At 43.0% G+C, this 12,849-nt stretch overlaps 1 protein-coding gene across 6 annotated transcripts in view; it reads right to left on the reverse strand.

Moving 5' to 3' along the window:
• LOC307189266 (guanine nucleotide-binding protein G(q) subunit alpha) overlaps positions 1–12,849 on the reverse strand; it is a 441,007-nt gene that overhangs the window by 81,276 nt on the left and 346,882 nt on the right. For all 6 annotated transcript variants that reach the window (XM_079927177.1, XM_079927176.1, XM_079927174.1 and 3 more), the window contains one exon: positions 8,955–9,109. In XM_079927177.1, coding sequence (XP_079783303.1) covers positions 8,955–9,109 — 155 coding nt within the window. The remainder of the gene's footprint in view (positions 1–8,954; positions 9,110–12,849) is intronic.

Genomic DNA, 12,849 nt, shown 5'->3' on the forward strand with positions numbered 1-12,849 from the left:
TCCTCATTCATTCAACAACTTTCTCTTAAAGCCTGACTGAAAACTAGGCACTGTGCATAGCACTGGGTGGGAACCACAAAGAAAAAAAAAAAAAAGGTGTGAATCCTGTCCTCAAGGAGCTCGTGCTCTAGCAATGGCAATAAACATGCTATAAAATAACCATTTTACAGCACAGAAAAGATGTGACTCAGAAGAGAGCTCCCAGTGATGGTAGCCAAGAGTCAGCCATGAGCAAAAGGTCGCTGACTACAGCAGGTCTCTCACGGTCATGTCTCCTTAACTTGGATATTGGTTCTATAGGACCAGAACTTCCATTTTAACAAGGATGATCAGGTCTGAGGAGCTGGTCATGTTAAACTAATTATAGACCACAATTCTTTAGATCAAGAAGCCACTGTGTGAATGAAGAAGAACACCAGGGTCAGCCCGTAAGAATTCAAAGAGGGTTTGGCAGGTGGGGGGTGAAAATAAAGGAACGGGCCCGATGGAGAAAGCAAGTGTCCTGGGCTCACTTGAGACTGGAGGTGGGGTTATCTCCTAGACAGGTACGAGTTCTCTTAGGCCTCTTTCAAAAGCCGGTCAGCCCTACCTTTGGTCCCACTGACTGTTAAATCCCATCACACTCTCAACCAGCTGCACCAGGCACTACAGTGGGGGCAAAAGCCAAGCCACATGAGACACAATCCTTACTCTCAGAGCCAAATCTACTCAGTCAACATTTCTGGTCATTTATGCCATCTTTAGTACTGGACATTCTGTGCACGGCATTTAGAGGTACTACCAGGGAACACAGTCTAGAGCTCTCTGACGCTCACCCCCTATCTGAAGTTTTGTTGTGCAAAGAGCTATTGATGGAGTACTGCTGAGGGACTGCAGGCCATCTGTTCTCTCAGTTCTCTAAAAATGAATCTCTGGGTTGATTCAGAGCATCCGAGGACTAAGGTAGGCTCTATCTAGATGGCAGACGTGGAAGCAGAGTGCTAGTTGCCTTTTAATATTCAGTCTCCTTCCATGGGAGGGGCTTGCAAGTTTTTTCTTTTCTTTTTTTTGTGAGGTGGGGGTGGTTTGAAATCAGAGAGTAAGTACTTTAGGCTTTGTGGGTCATTCAGTCTGTTGCAATGACTCAACTCTGCCACTGGGCACAAAACCAGCTGTGGGCAACACATAAACAAATAGGCTTGGCTATGTTCCAACAAAACTTAATTTATAAAGACAGGCAGCAGGTTGAGTTGGGCGTGCGGGTTTTCCAATCCTGTTCTATAGTAATAGCGTCCCTGGTTTCATGTGGGTACAATGTCATCCTGAGTAGATTGTGGGAAGGATTGTAAAGAAGAGGTCAAACCACTGAACGTGCAAACATTCTGCCGAAATATGAGCAAGCAGCAAACTGACAGAGTGAAGCGTCTCCCACATCCACTTTGCCCTTCAAGCAGAGTGAATGAATGACGAACAGGGGTCAAGGCAAACCCCTTTCCCTACTACATCTCTGTAATGAAGGTTACAGTGCTTAAGCCTTACCACCTCTAACAGCTCCAAGCATTCTGAAAAAGGAATACTAGAGACCAAGTCTTAGAATCATCAGAGTTCACCGTGGAAGACAAATACAGGGTATGTTTTATTCTTGCAAAAGGTTACTAGGAGAGGGACTTCCCTGGCGGCACAGTGGTTAAGAATCCGCCTGCCAATGCAGGGTACATGGGTTCGAGCCCTGGTCCGGGAAGATCCCACATGTCGCCTAAGCCCCTGCACCACAACAACTGAGTCTGCACTCTAGAGCCCGCAAGCCACAACTACTGAAACCTGCGTGCCTAGAGCCCTTGCTCCGCAACAAAAGAAGCCACCGCAACGAGAAGCCCGCGCACTGCAACGAAGAGTAGCCCCCACTCACCGCACCTAGAGAAAGCCCGTGAGCAGCAACAAAGACCCAATGCAGCCAATAAATAAATAGATAGGTAGATAAAGGTTATTAGGAGATATGGCTCATTAGATAAAAGAAAACAAAAATAGAAGTAAATATGTCACGCGGGTAAATAAAAGGGCCACTCCATGTTATTATTGTCACTCTTTAAAAAAGAGCAAACATACGCAAGATCAATACCCTCTTCTGAGCTCAAGACAGCATTTTTAGTCATTTAACTATGTAGAGAATAATCTCTCTGTTCATTACATTTCCAGGTAAATTTGGGGGGTACCAGGTTTCCTCTTGACTGCATAGGGTAATGGTTTCTCAGATAAAGGCATTCTACTATTAGAGAATCAAAGGATTTCAGAATTAGAAGAGAGTTTAGAGGTTACAGAACAGACACCAGTGTCTGAGGCCAGTGAGACTTACGTAGTCAGAAGCCCCACAGGTGAGGAATGGCAGCCGCAATTCCATTGAAGGCTGGACTTTGACCCAATGGTCTCACCACACAATGTCTCGTCTGCCTCCCAACGCCTGCAGTAGGCTTACACTTCTTTTTTTTTTTTTTTTTTTTTTTGCGGTACACAGGCCTCTCACTGTTGTGGCCTCTTGCGTTGCGGAGCACAGGCTCCAGACGCGCAGGCTCAGCGGCCATGGCCCACGGGCCCAGCCGCTCTGCGGCATGTGGGATCCTCCCGCACCAGGGCACGAACCCGTAAGCCCTGCATCGGCAGGCGGACTCTCAACCACTGCGCCACCAGGGAAGCCCTACACTTCTTTTTAATAGTCAGATAAAGAGTAAAGTTAGAATGGCTGTGAGAGTTAGAGATAACACACGCTCAGGTTCAAGTACTTGGCTCATGAGTCAGGAACTAATTTTTAGCAAGGTACTTCTTCAAGAAGGATTCAGCCCCAAAGCAGGCCGATATGCTAACCTACCTCTGAAAATTCGCTTTGCATTTAAAATCCAACATTCAAATTCCTTGTGCGTTTTTAAATTAAATTAAAAATTTAAGCATGAAGTTAGAAGTAAACTCCAAATGTGACTTATGCCCAAAAGCCAATTTTCATGTACTTTGGATTCATGGGCTGTGGAACATGAGGAAATTTCAAGGTGTCCAATCTACTGAAATCCCTGGAGGGGTACTTCAGTAAAGCAAGATTAGGCATTACTTGGTCCCTGAAGGTGAACAAGGATACAGCAGTCTTTTGCCAAAAGCCTGCAGTGTGAGGACTTTTCTCACTATATGCCAAGTTGATTGAGATTTGTGTTCTCTGGCTAATGTCAGGGAGCTTTTGGTACTGTAGGCAGTGAACTCATTTGACCTGACATCTCAGTATATTAAGGCAGGTGGTGAACCCCAGCCAGAAAAAAAAAAACCAAAAACCTACAGCCATCTGTTTATTGTATTCTTTACCTAAAGATATTCAGAGCCCTCAGACTTTTTAAAATCAATAACAAAAAGGGTAATAAGGGAATCTACAAAACTCTCCAGCACCTTAAAATGCTTTTTTAGTCTTTCATTAAATAGAACTGGGAGAATATGCCAAATTAAAGCCAATTGCAAACTTATCCTAAACTGCTTATCCGTCGTCTGGAATTTCCCATCTCCTTGTTTCTACCAGCGCTGCCTGTCCTTTGAGCCATCCGATTGTTTATTATGATCAGCAAGTTGGCTAATCAAAGTAGAAAAACGAAAGCTCAAATCAGTTATTGGCTCTAGTTTGACTCCAGTAAAAAGTTATTGGATGGAGTATGGGAAAAGGGGTTAAGACTGTAGACTAAAATAAATAATATTTCTCAATTCTGTGTGACCTAGAATATCTTCTATGTTGTATGAACGATCGATATACTGTTAAACGTGGCTAAATTTTGTGGACGATAATCAAAACCCTGATGGGTGTGTTTTCCAGTAAATCGGAGCTACCTATAGGCAACGTTAATAAAGATTAATAAATAATTTGTATCTTTCATGGTAAGTGATTTATCTAATCAGAGCTATTTTATCTATTAGTCTATCATCTATATATCTAACAACTGTCAATTATCTCTCTCCCTCTCTCTCTCTCATTCATCCAACCATCCATCTATCCATCCATCCTCTGTAAGGCTGGATTTCACAGTGGTTAAAAACCTGGGCTCTGGAGGCAGCAAATCTGATTTCAGTTCCTACTCCTATCACTTACTAATTGTGTGACCGTGAACAAGTCACTCAACCTCTCTGAGACCCTGTTTCATAGGGATAATAAGAAATAGCTACAGTTTTGCATATAAACGACTAAGCACAGAATCTACCATACAGGAAGTAGTCAGCAAATGGCAGCTGTTTTGATAACAGAACTTTCCACATGCCAGATCTTCAAAAACAGCAGGAAAAAAGACTTAAATGCCTTTAGCTCTGGAACTTCATAGTTCGTCTATAATGGCCAAAGACAGATAGTGCCTACATCATGGTCACTGAAACAGTGGAAATTACCCATCTATGATTTCATGGAACAATCATTTGTGAAGGTCAAACGTGAGCAGTCAATGTTAGGCACTGTGGGCAGAGGAGAGAGACACTTCGGTAAACACGATACCAGATACAAAGGAGATTTGTACAAGTGTTAAGATACATGACACAGTGACTCACTCTCTCTGGTGTTGGGCAAGACTTTCAGAGGGTGTGACTCCTGAATTGGGTCTTGAAGGATAAATAGGAGCTCATCAGATAGAAAAGACGAGAGGCATGCCTGGCCTCTGTTCTCAGTATTCCTGGCAAGTGGCCTACACTGACTCTCACAACCAGCAGGGTCCTGGAGAGAACTGTTGTTAAGCTGAAAACTGTAAGCAGATGGGCATGGCAGGCACGGATTCTCACACGGCTAGAGATTAGGTATCTACATGTTCCCTAAATCTAAACTGAAGAACCACAAGAAAGACAGTCAGTACTCAAGGAGGCTGGTCTTAAATTCAGAAAGATTTCTGTAAGGTGATGTCACCGTATAAGAAATTAGGTGCAGAATATCAGCAAAGTTTTTAAAATTTTAATTATAAAGACAGAAAGAACACATGCTTCCTCATGAAGTAACAGAGGCAGGATAAAATACTAAAAGACACACCAGTGGAATGTACACAAAGGTCAGAAAGGAAAAGGGGTAACAACCGTCTCGAATGCAGAAAAAGGAATTATTCTGAGTTACTCTTTGAAAATGAATTCAGTACTGGGAATCAGTGATGCTCAAGACAGGGGACCTACATCCTCATCAGTACTATCCCCGCAGTTCATGGGGCGTTCCCTGGACCACACTGGGGGAACATGTGGAACACGGCAGCAAATGGGTGAATCCAAAAAGCCACTGGTCTTATCTTTGTGCTGGGAAGGTTTTCCTGGCTAAGGAAAAGGAAAATGCCTGGGACTAAGATGGGGAAGAATAAAGTGACTCTAATACTTGGCCTCCCGGCACAATGGGATTAAAGGCAGGCCAGCCAGGCTACTTGGGCCCTGATCTATAATATAAAGAGTGCTGAAACATCCTGGTTAGAGATCAGAAACATGGATGGAGTCAGCTAACTCAGGTTTCCACACACAACTTACATAATTGGCAGGAATAGATTGGTTCTACTCCCTGAAGGTAAACAAGAGTCTTCTAGAGAAAACGAAGGGGAAAAAACCAAAACACCTCCCTAGGTTTCATTTAGCTAAGGTGACCAAATGCCCCTGTTTGACTAGGAGATTCCCAGTTTATGCCTGCTATTTCATTGCAATTATTAACAGTAACCCCTTCCTTCTCAAAATGTCCTGGTTTGCGTAAGTTATACAGTCACCATCTATTTAGCCTATGTAACAAATTACTGTAACGAAAAGACTGAATGAAACACATTCCTTTTGGTAGAAAATGTATTTCAGGATGAGCAAATAGCACCAGTGGAGCAGAAAACCTTCTACTTCATAGAAGAATGCCAACAAAGACCAAATGATAAAAGCAGAAAATCATTCCTTTACAAATCCTAATGGAATTATTAAACCAGGTAAGACTTATTGATTGGAATTAAAACGATCATGTGAAGAGTCGACGGGGAACTGGAGATTACACAATGACCAAGTAACACCACACAGATTGCTTTTGGTGGCAGAAGGAAAAAAAATATAACTTTATAATGGAGGCTGTCAGTGCCCTAACACTGTGGTGAACCTTAACTTACCACTGATGGGTAAACCAGTGTATGACATCACTTAAAGTGTATTCTACTCACAATGGTTAACTGGAATCTAATCAAGTTTTTAAATGCAACTTCCAGTTGGTAGAAAATCCAAGAGACGGAAGAGAAAGTTAAATCATGCTCTGAGGCAGCAATCAGGCCCAATCCAAGCCAATCGTTTCGACATGCCAGTGAAATACAAAGCAGGTCTCTACTAGGTTAAAAGAGACTTAAGGGACATAAAAACCAAATGCAATGAGTAGCCCTAAAATCGACTGACTCTAAAGGACATTTTGGAAGAATGTGGGAAATATGAATATGAACTGGGTACGGAATGATGAAAAGGACGGCTGATTATTTTTAGGTATAATATGGTATTATTTATTATGTAAGCAAATGTCCTATATTTTCAAAAAGATGCACACTGAAATGTGGGTATAAGGACATATAATTTACTTTATTCCTTCTGCATAAAGATATGGTTAAAAAAGAAAAAAGTGCGTGTGCATGCACTTATATACCCATATGATGTACAGTTTAGAAAATCGAGTTCTCCCTATACCCATCAGGGGAAAGTAGGACTGTTTAAAGAATAATCACGCGAAGGAGTTGAGATCAGCCTGTCCCAGGTGCCCCCGTATCTTCAGCTCTAACATGAGGGATGTGCCCACAGAGCAGGCGTGTTTTTACGGTAGACGCAGGCTGTGCGACAGAATTCTAAGATGGTGGCTCTCCCAGCATCACAGTGCTAACAGGGGCCTGGAGAAACCGCTGCGGATAGCTCTTTGCCCTAAAGCAACTCATGGGTACTTGTCTGGGAATGCACAAATCTAAACTGAAGGAATGTCACCAGACATATGGTGGAGCTTTGCCTCAAGAGCACAACAGCAGCAGCCGACCCAGGTGTCCTCAGGGCAAACAGGAATCTCTCTGAGGGCCTATCCCAGGAGCAGGAGGCAAACCATTTCCTAAGGGGGGTGGGGCCCCAACCCTGGTAAGCAATATCCTTATGGGACACTGGTGCTCTGATACCCTAGTCGCAAGACCTCTCTGTAGGGAGAACAGATCTAGGTGGCAGGTAAAGAACAGAAGAGGTAAGGAGGAGGGGGAGAGACAGGATTTATGATAAAGTAAAAAGACGGGGGTTAGAAATGATGAGAGGTGGAGGATTTATTTGTGTATGTAACTTTATAATGGACCAGGAGGGACGTCACAATAGCAAAGTGAGAAGTGAAGAGGAGTTAAAGGAGAACCAGAGGTGAGGGCGGACAGCGGAAGACATAATGAGCAGCAACAGGAACGAGGGGTAAAGCACAGCAGCAATGTGGGGGAGATGGATGGAGTCTGGAATGGCAAAGGAAACAAAGACAGAGGGGGCAGGAAGTAAAAGGAAGACAGCAGGTCAAAGGTTGAGGGGGCAGAATTTGGAACACATCAGAGCTGAACGCATCTTCTTCATCTCTCTACTCACAGGAACTTACACAGTAGGAATTCGGGGGGGGGGGGTGGCGGGGGGAGGAGAGAGGGAGGGAGGAAGGGAAGGGGGCGAAGGAAGGCGGGCAGACACGGAAGAGGAAGACTGAGGACAGGCAGTGTGGAAGGCTCCGTGAAGGCGTGGAAGAAGGACAAAAGAAGTACGGAATGAGGAAACGCTCATTTCAGAGGCCCAGAGTGGTGGGTATTAGCTTAAACACGACAGACACGGTGTTCCTGAGTGTTCCACGTCACATTTCAGAATTACGTCATTCAGATTTACCTTAGGAATACAAGAATTGTTTTGACCAGTCAACGTTTCTTTGGCTAACCTGAATCATAACTTATCTTATACAAATGCCTAGAACTAGGGTAAGAGCACGATCCACTTTACTTCAAAAACAGAGCCAAACAGCTCTTGGATGTCCTCTGCACTGCTGAGTGACGCCAATCAGCCTATGGGGCTCCTTATTTTCCCCATGGTCCTGCTCTCATCCAGAGGGTCATTTCAACACATGAACTGCCCTGAGGCTGCTGAATATTTTCCACCCTTTCTTCTGTCTGCCCAGAACCAATACAAGAGGCAAATGCTGGGTTACCATAATTAATGTAGACAGAAATCTGGCTAAATACTACTAAAAAAAATCCATTTTTCAGGCGCCCAATTATCTACATTGCTGACCACATTGATTACATTAATCCAATGACTGCCAGAGCTTTACTTTCTTTCTGTTAGGCAAGATTTAATCTAGAGAACTAACAAAGCTCTCTAGGATGCAAATCTCTCCCAGGACACATGATTTTGATTGACAGCTCGCAAAATAATTCGGGAATGCATGCAAAATTCGACTCCCACGCAATTTTCATGCAAAGGCAAATCTATCCATCAACATAACAGTGGCTCCCAGGAAGCAGTCAAGGTTCTGTGCCTGGAAACTAGAAACCAGGAGGTCTGATGTTTGCGAAGCCATAATCAAGCGCATTTGTTTGCGGTTCTTAATGTGTGTAGGTGTTTTCCAGCATATGAGTAAGATCCGACATTTGCATTAAAAATTATTATTACAAGATTTCAAAGCACAATGAAGTATGTGTTTGAGAACTGCTGCTTTACAATTTGGGGAAAGAGACAGGTTAGTGAATGCAGATTCCTAGAGTCTTCAGTTTGCTTTTCAAACAGAAAACAGTAAAATACTCTCCCTGACTCATCATGCCAGTCCCTTACAATATAGTTGAAATTTATGAGGTTGGCACAAGTTTAATACCTATACTTCCTAACTGTGCAGTTAGAATCAGATAACAATACACACATTACAGAACACAGAAGGTCTCACTGCAGAGCACCTGCACATGAAAGTAAAGAGAAAGATGCAAAGGGCCTCCTGGAGGAATACTTACTATTTGGTAGAGTCAGATAACTGATATTCCCGTCGTCTGTCATAGCATTCCTGGATTCCAGGATCGTTCCATAAACTCTTTATTGCATCTACATACGGATTCTCAAAAGCAGACACCTTCTCCACATCAACTTCTCGAACTAATTGTGCGTGAGCCTGTTTAAAAAAAAAAAAAAGTTTTAATCTCCTTTCCATCGCGGAAAATTGCCTTTGGTTTGCACATTACATTGTGCACAAGTGAGGTCTTTCCTCATATACTGGTTTTTGAACTGGTTTATAATAATGTAATGCTTCTTTTTTTTTTTTCCTTAGATAAAACCCAGTCCCAAATCTTTCCCTCTAGATTAAACCATGAGGCTACCTAAAGTTGACTAGAGGAAAGCAGAGTGTTTGGTTCCCGTCGGAACAATGAGGATGTCATGCTACACGTAATGACTGTTTACAGGTGATGATCACAATCCTAAAACAATTAATGTTATTAAAGGGAAAAAAGAGACACGTATCCCCTCTGTGTTTATAATAATCAAACGCATAATATACCCAGCCCTGAGTGTTCTCATGGGCTGGGTATTCACTGAGTAGCAGAAGCTCAATCAGACTCCTCAACTAATCAGGGTTAGTTTCTATGGCTCGCTTCTGGGATAGGGGTAAACCCACAGAAGAACAGTCAATATTAACGACTGAACCTGAGCAGTGGTAGGCGTGCCTCTCCACTTCCACACCCCTGAATTGCCAATATTTATTTTATAGCTGCCTTATCTACACTATCAGATTGAGGAGGCTATTCAGTATTTTTTTAACAAGGAAAAAGGACTTTGTTATTTTCATTATACAACATTTAGCAGGAAAGAGGTAAAAAGATTTAAAAAAAATTTTTCAACAAGATTGAAATCAGAATGTTGTATGGTCAACCCCCAAATTAACCAGAATATATCATTGTCTAACAATCTCAAACAAAATAGGTTTTCATGGGTGTAGTTTACATGTAAATTACATGTGCACATGAATATATAAATCAACAAATAACTAATTATCTTGAAAACTGGAGACACATGGCTGATAATTTGTTACAACAGTCTTGATTTTGTACAGATAAACTTCTGAACTAGGTCAGTGAATGGTTATCTTGATTACATGATGACCCAATTATTCTTTTCATAGAGTTTTAAGCAGATAGAATTTAATAAATTTAATCCACGTTAGGCCTGTCTGGTTCCCCATCTTTATCTTCCTTCTCATCCCGTAAGAGGGAAGGGCCCCATGTCATTAGACTAATCTTGACTTAGAGAAAGTTTTAAGAAGCCCAACATGCCAAGACTGAAGAAACCACCTTTTTTGCTAGCTCTGCTCTGACCCTGACAGTCAGATCTAGTAAGTGAGAACCCCTATAGCTCTGCCCTGCACCCCAACCTTGGAAAACGGATCCCTATCGTTGTTTTCTGTACCTAGTCCCTGCCCAGGCAATCTGTCTTATCCCACCAGCAATCCTGCCATCCTGAAGTCCTGTTCCCAAGTCTCAGACCTCAGGTGGGCCTACCTCAGTCACAGTTCCCCATGAGGCTCCCCCTTGAAAACAGTATCACTGGCTCCCCAATGAATCCCCAGTGCTGTGCTCCGCCTGGCTCTGTAGCACCTGTTGCTCCGTGTCGATACCAAAGACTGTACTTGTCCCACCTGCTCTGCCGTCTGCCTGCTCAAGTGGACCTCCTTCAAGCACGAAACACTGGCTGTGGGGCCTCCTGCACTTTGCCCAGCAGGCATGTCTCATACCTTCACAGGTATGCCTGATGTCAAGCTTTGACCTCGCCTTTCTGCCCTTGCTCACTGAATACAAACAAGGGCTAACTCTCTGTGTCCTGAGATATGACAACGATCACCCGTGGTATAACCCTCAGTTAGAATCCCCGAGGCTATGTCTGTTTTACAGCGTTCTCTAGAGGATTCTGTGCCTCTTGGAGGGCAGATGTGGGGCAGGAACAGGGACGTACGGGATGGTCTCCTGCTGGATATACTCTAAAGACATGGTTTTAATCTGACTCTGCTGCTTCTTATGACATTGGATAAGTTGCTTAATCTTGCCAAATGTTATCTCTGGTGGGGAACATCCTGCCCCAACAAGCTCACGTGACTTACTATTGTGCTACAATACAGTAGTTGAGTGGTTCTCAAAAGGCGGTACACACACCAGCAGCATCACCTGGGAATGTGATAAAAATACAAATCCTTCCATCCTACCTCAAACTTTTTGAATAAGAAACTGATTAGCAAATCCCTGTTTTAACAGGCCCTCTGGATGATTCTGATACATGGAAAAGTTCGAGAACCACTGCGAACTATTAAGCATCACACACACACTAGCTGTTGTGGTCATAACTGATTGTCTGGCTGGCCAGAAAATTGCTACTGGAAACTAAAGAGAAGGGTCCCAGAAAGGCAACGGCACTCCAAAGCAAGGGGCACTATAAGGGCCAGGAAGCCACAGAAATGAATAAAACAAGCTAGATGTAGGCAACAGGGAGTGATAGGGACTACAGCACACTGAGAAACACACACCCTAATTAAAGAGGACAGCCGCTATTTACCTCCCACTAACTGCTGCCATTGGGATATAGGCCCCGTGTTGCCAGATTTTCCAATTTACCAAGGGAAGCCCCAAATCTAGAGTTTTCCATGAAATATCCCCGATTTTTATTCTTGGCAATGCTAGAAACGATAAAGTATATCTGTGCCTGATTTGGATCAGGTACCACTCATCTGCTCCTCCATTTACTTCCCTAATAAGATTGACCAATAACACTATGTCCTACACAGAAGCTGGCACACAGCAGCTGGCCACTTAACACATGCTAATAAGTAAATCTGCAGCACTTTCCTACAACAATATTTAGACAAACTATTATGCCGTCCATAGGGAGAAACGGTTGAGACCTCTCTGAATTGCATAAAAGCTACGTGATGATACAGGTTAGTGTAGGCAGTATTTAAAAACTGAGTTTGATACTCACTACACTGGGCCAGCCATGTCATCTGGAAGGAGTTCTGTTTCTGTTTCTAGAGAAGGTAACTTATGCCAGAGAAAACAGTTTCCACATAGCAGACACTTTTTACTATGACGATTACATGTTTGTTGAAGCCCAGTGAAATGCTAGGTAACATAGCAATTAAAGACTTAGATGGAGTTGCCACGGAGGGGGAGGGGTGGAGTTGGGGGGAACAGTCCATATAGCCGGCAACCAACCAAAGCACAGGATTATGTGCTCCAGGAGGAGAAACGAGGGAACATTTGCATTTCCAGCTTTAATTGCAGTGGACTGTAAGGGCATTTCAATAGACAACATCCTTCAACAGTTGTGTAACCGAAAAGCCTGCTCCTGTAAAATGAGATTACTTTCTGTTGTTAGAAAACTCCTCTAATTTCTTATCTTGTTCCATCTCGGTTTGCTTTTTCTTACATCTGGAAGGCCTTCTCTAGGCCTTTCTTTAGCTTTTGTTCAGGGGCCGTATCCTATGCCATCTCTGACAGGAAGATGTTCCTAATGTTCCTCCTCTCCCCCAAAATGTGAGCTTTGTGTCTTTTGAACCATGGAACGTCTACATTTTGCTTTATGATGATAGTTACCTCTTGGCTTATCGTCTTCTAGACTATACATTGAGGGAAGGGGCTGTAGCTTACTGGCTCTAATTTCTTTTGGGGCCCAGCACAGAGTGAGCAACAACAAATGTTTGTCTAATTTAAGTGCATTCAAAAAGTACATATAAACACAGTGTCAAGTCTACAAGTCAAAGACAAGTTTCTCAAGGAAATCTTCCATCCATTGCCTACTCTCTCAGAACCACATAATCCTTAACAGCACTTATCTCAGTAGCTAGTGTGCATCTATTTGTGTGCTATTTGT

Source organism: Stenella coeruleoalba (assembly GCF_951394435.1).
Source record: "Stenella coeruleoalba genome assembly, chromosome: 7".
NCBI lineage: Eukaryota > Metazoa > Chordata > Mammalia > Artiodactyla > Delphinidae > Stenella > Stenella coeruleoalba.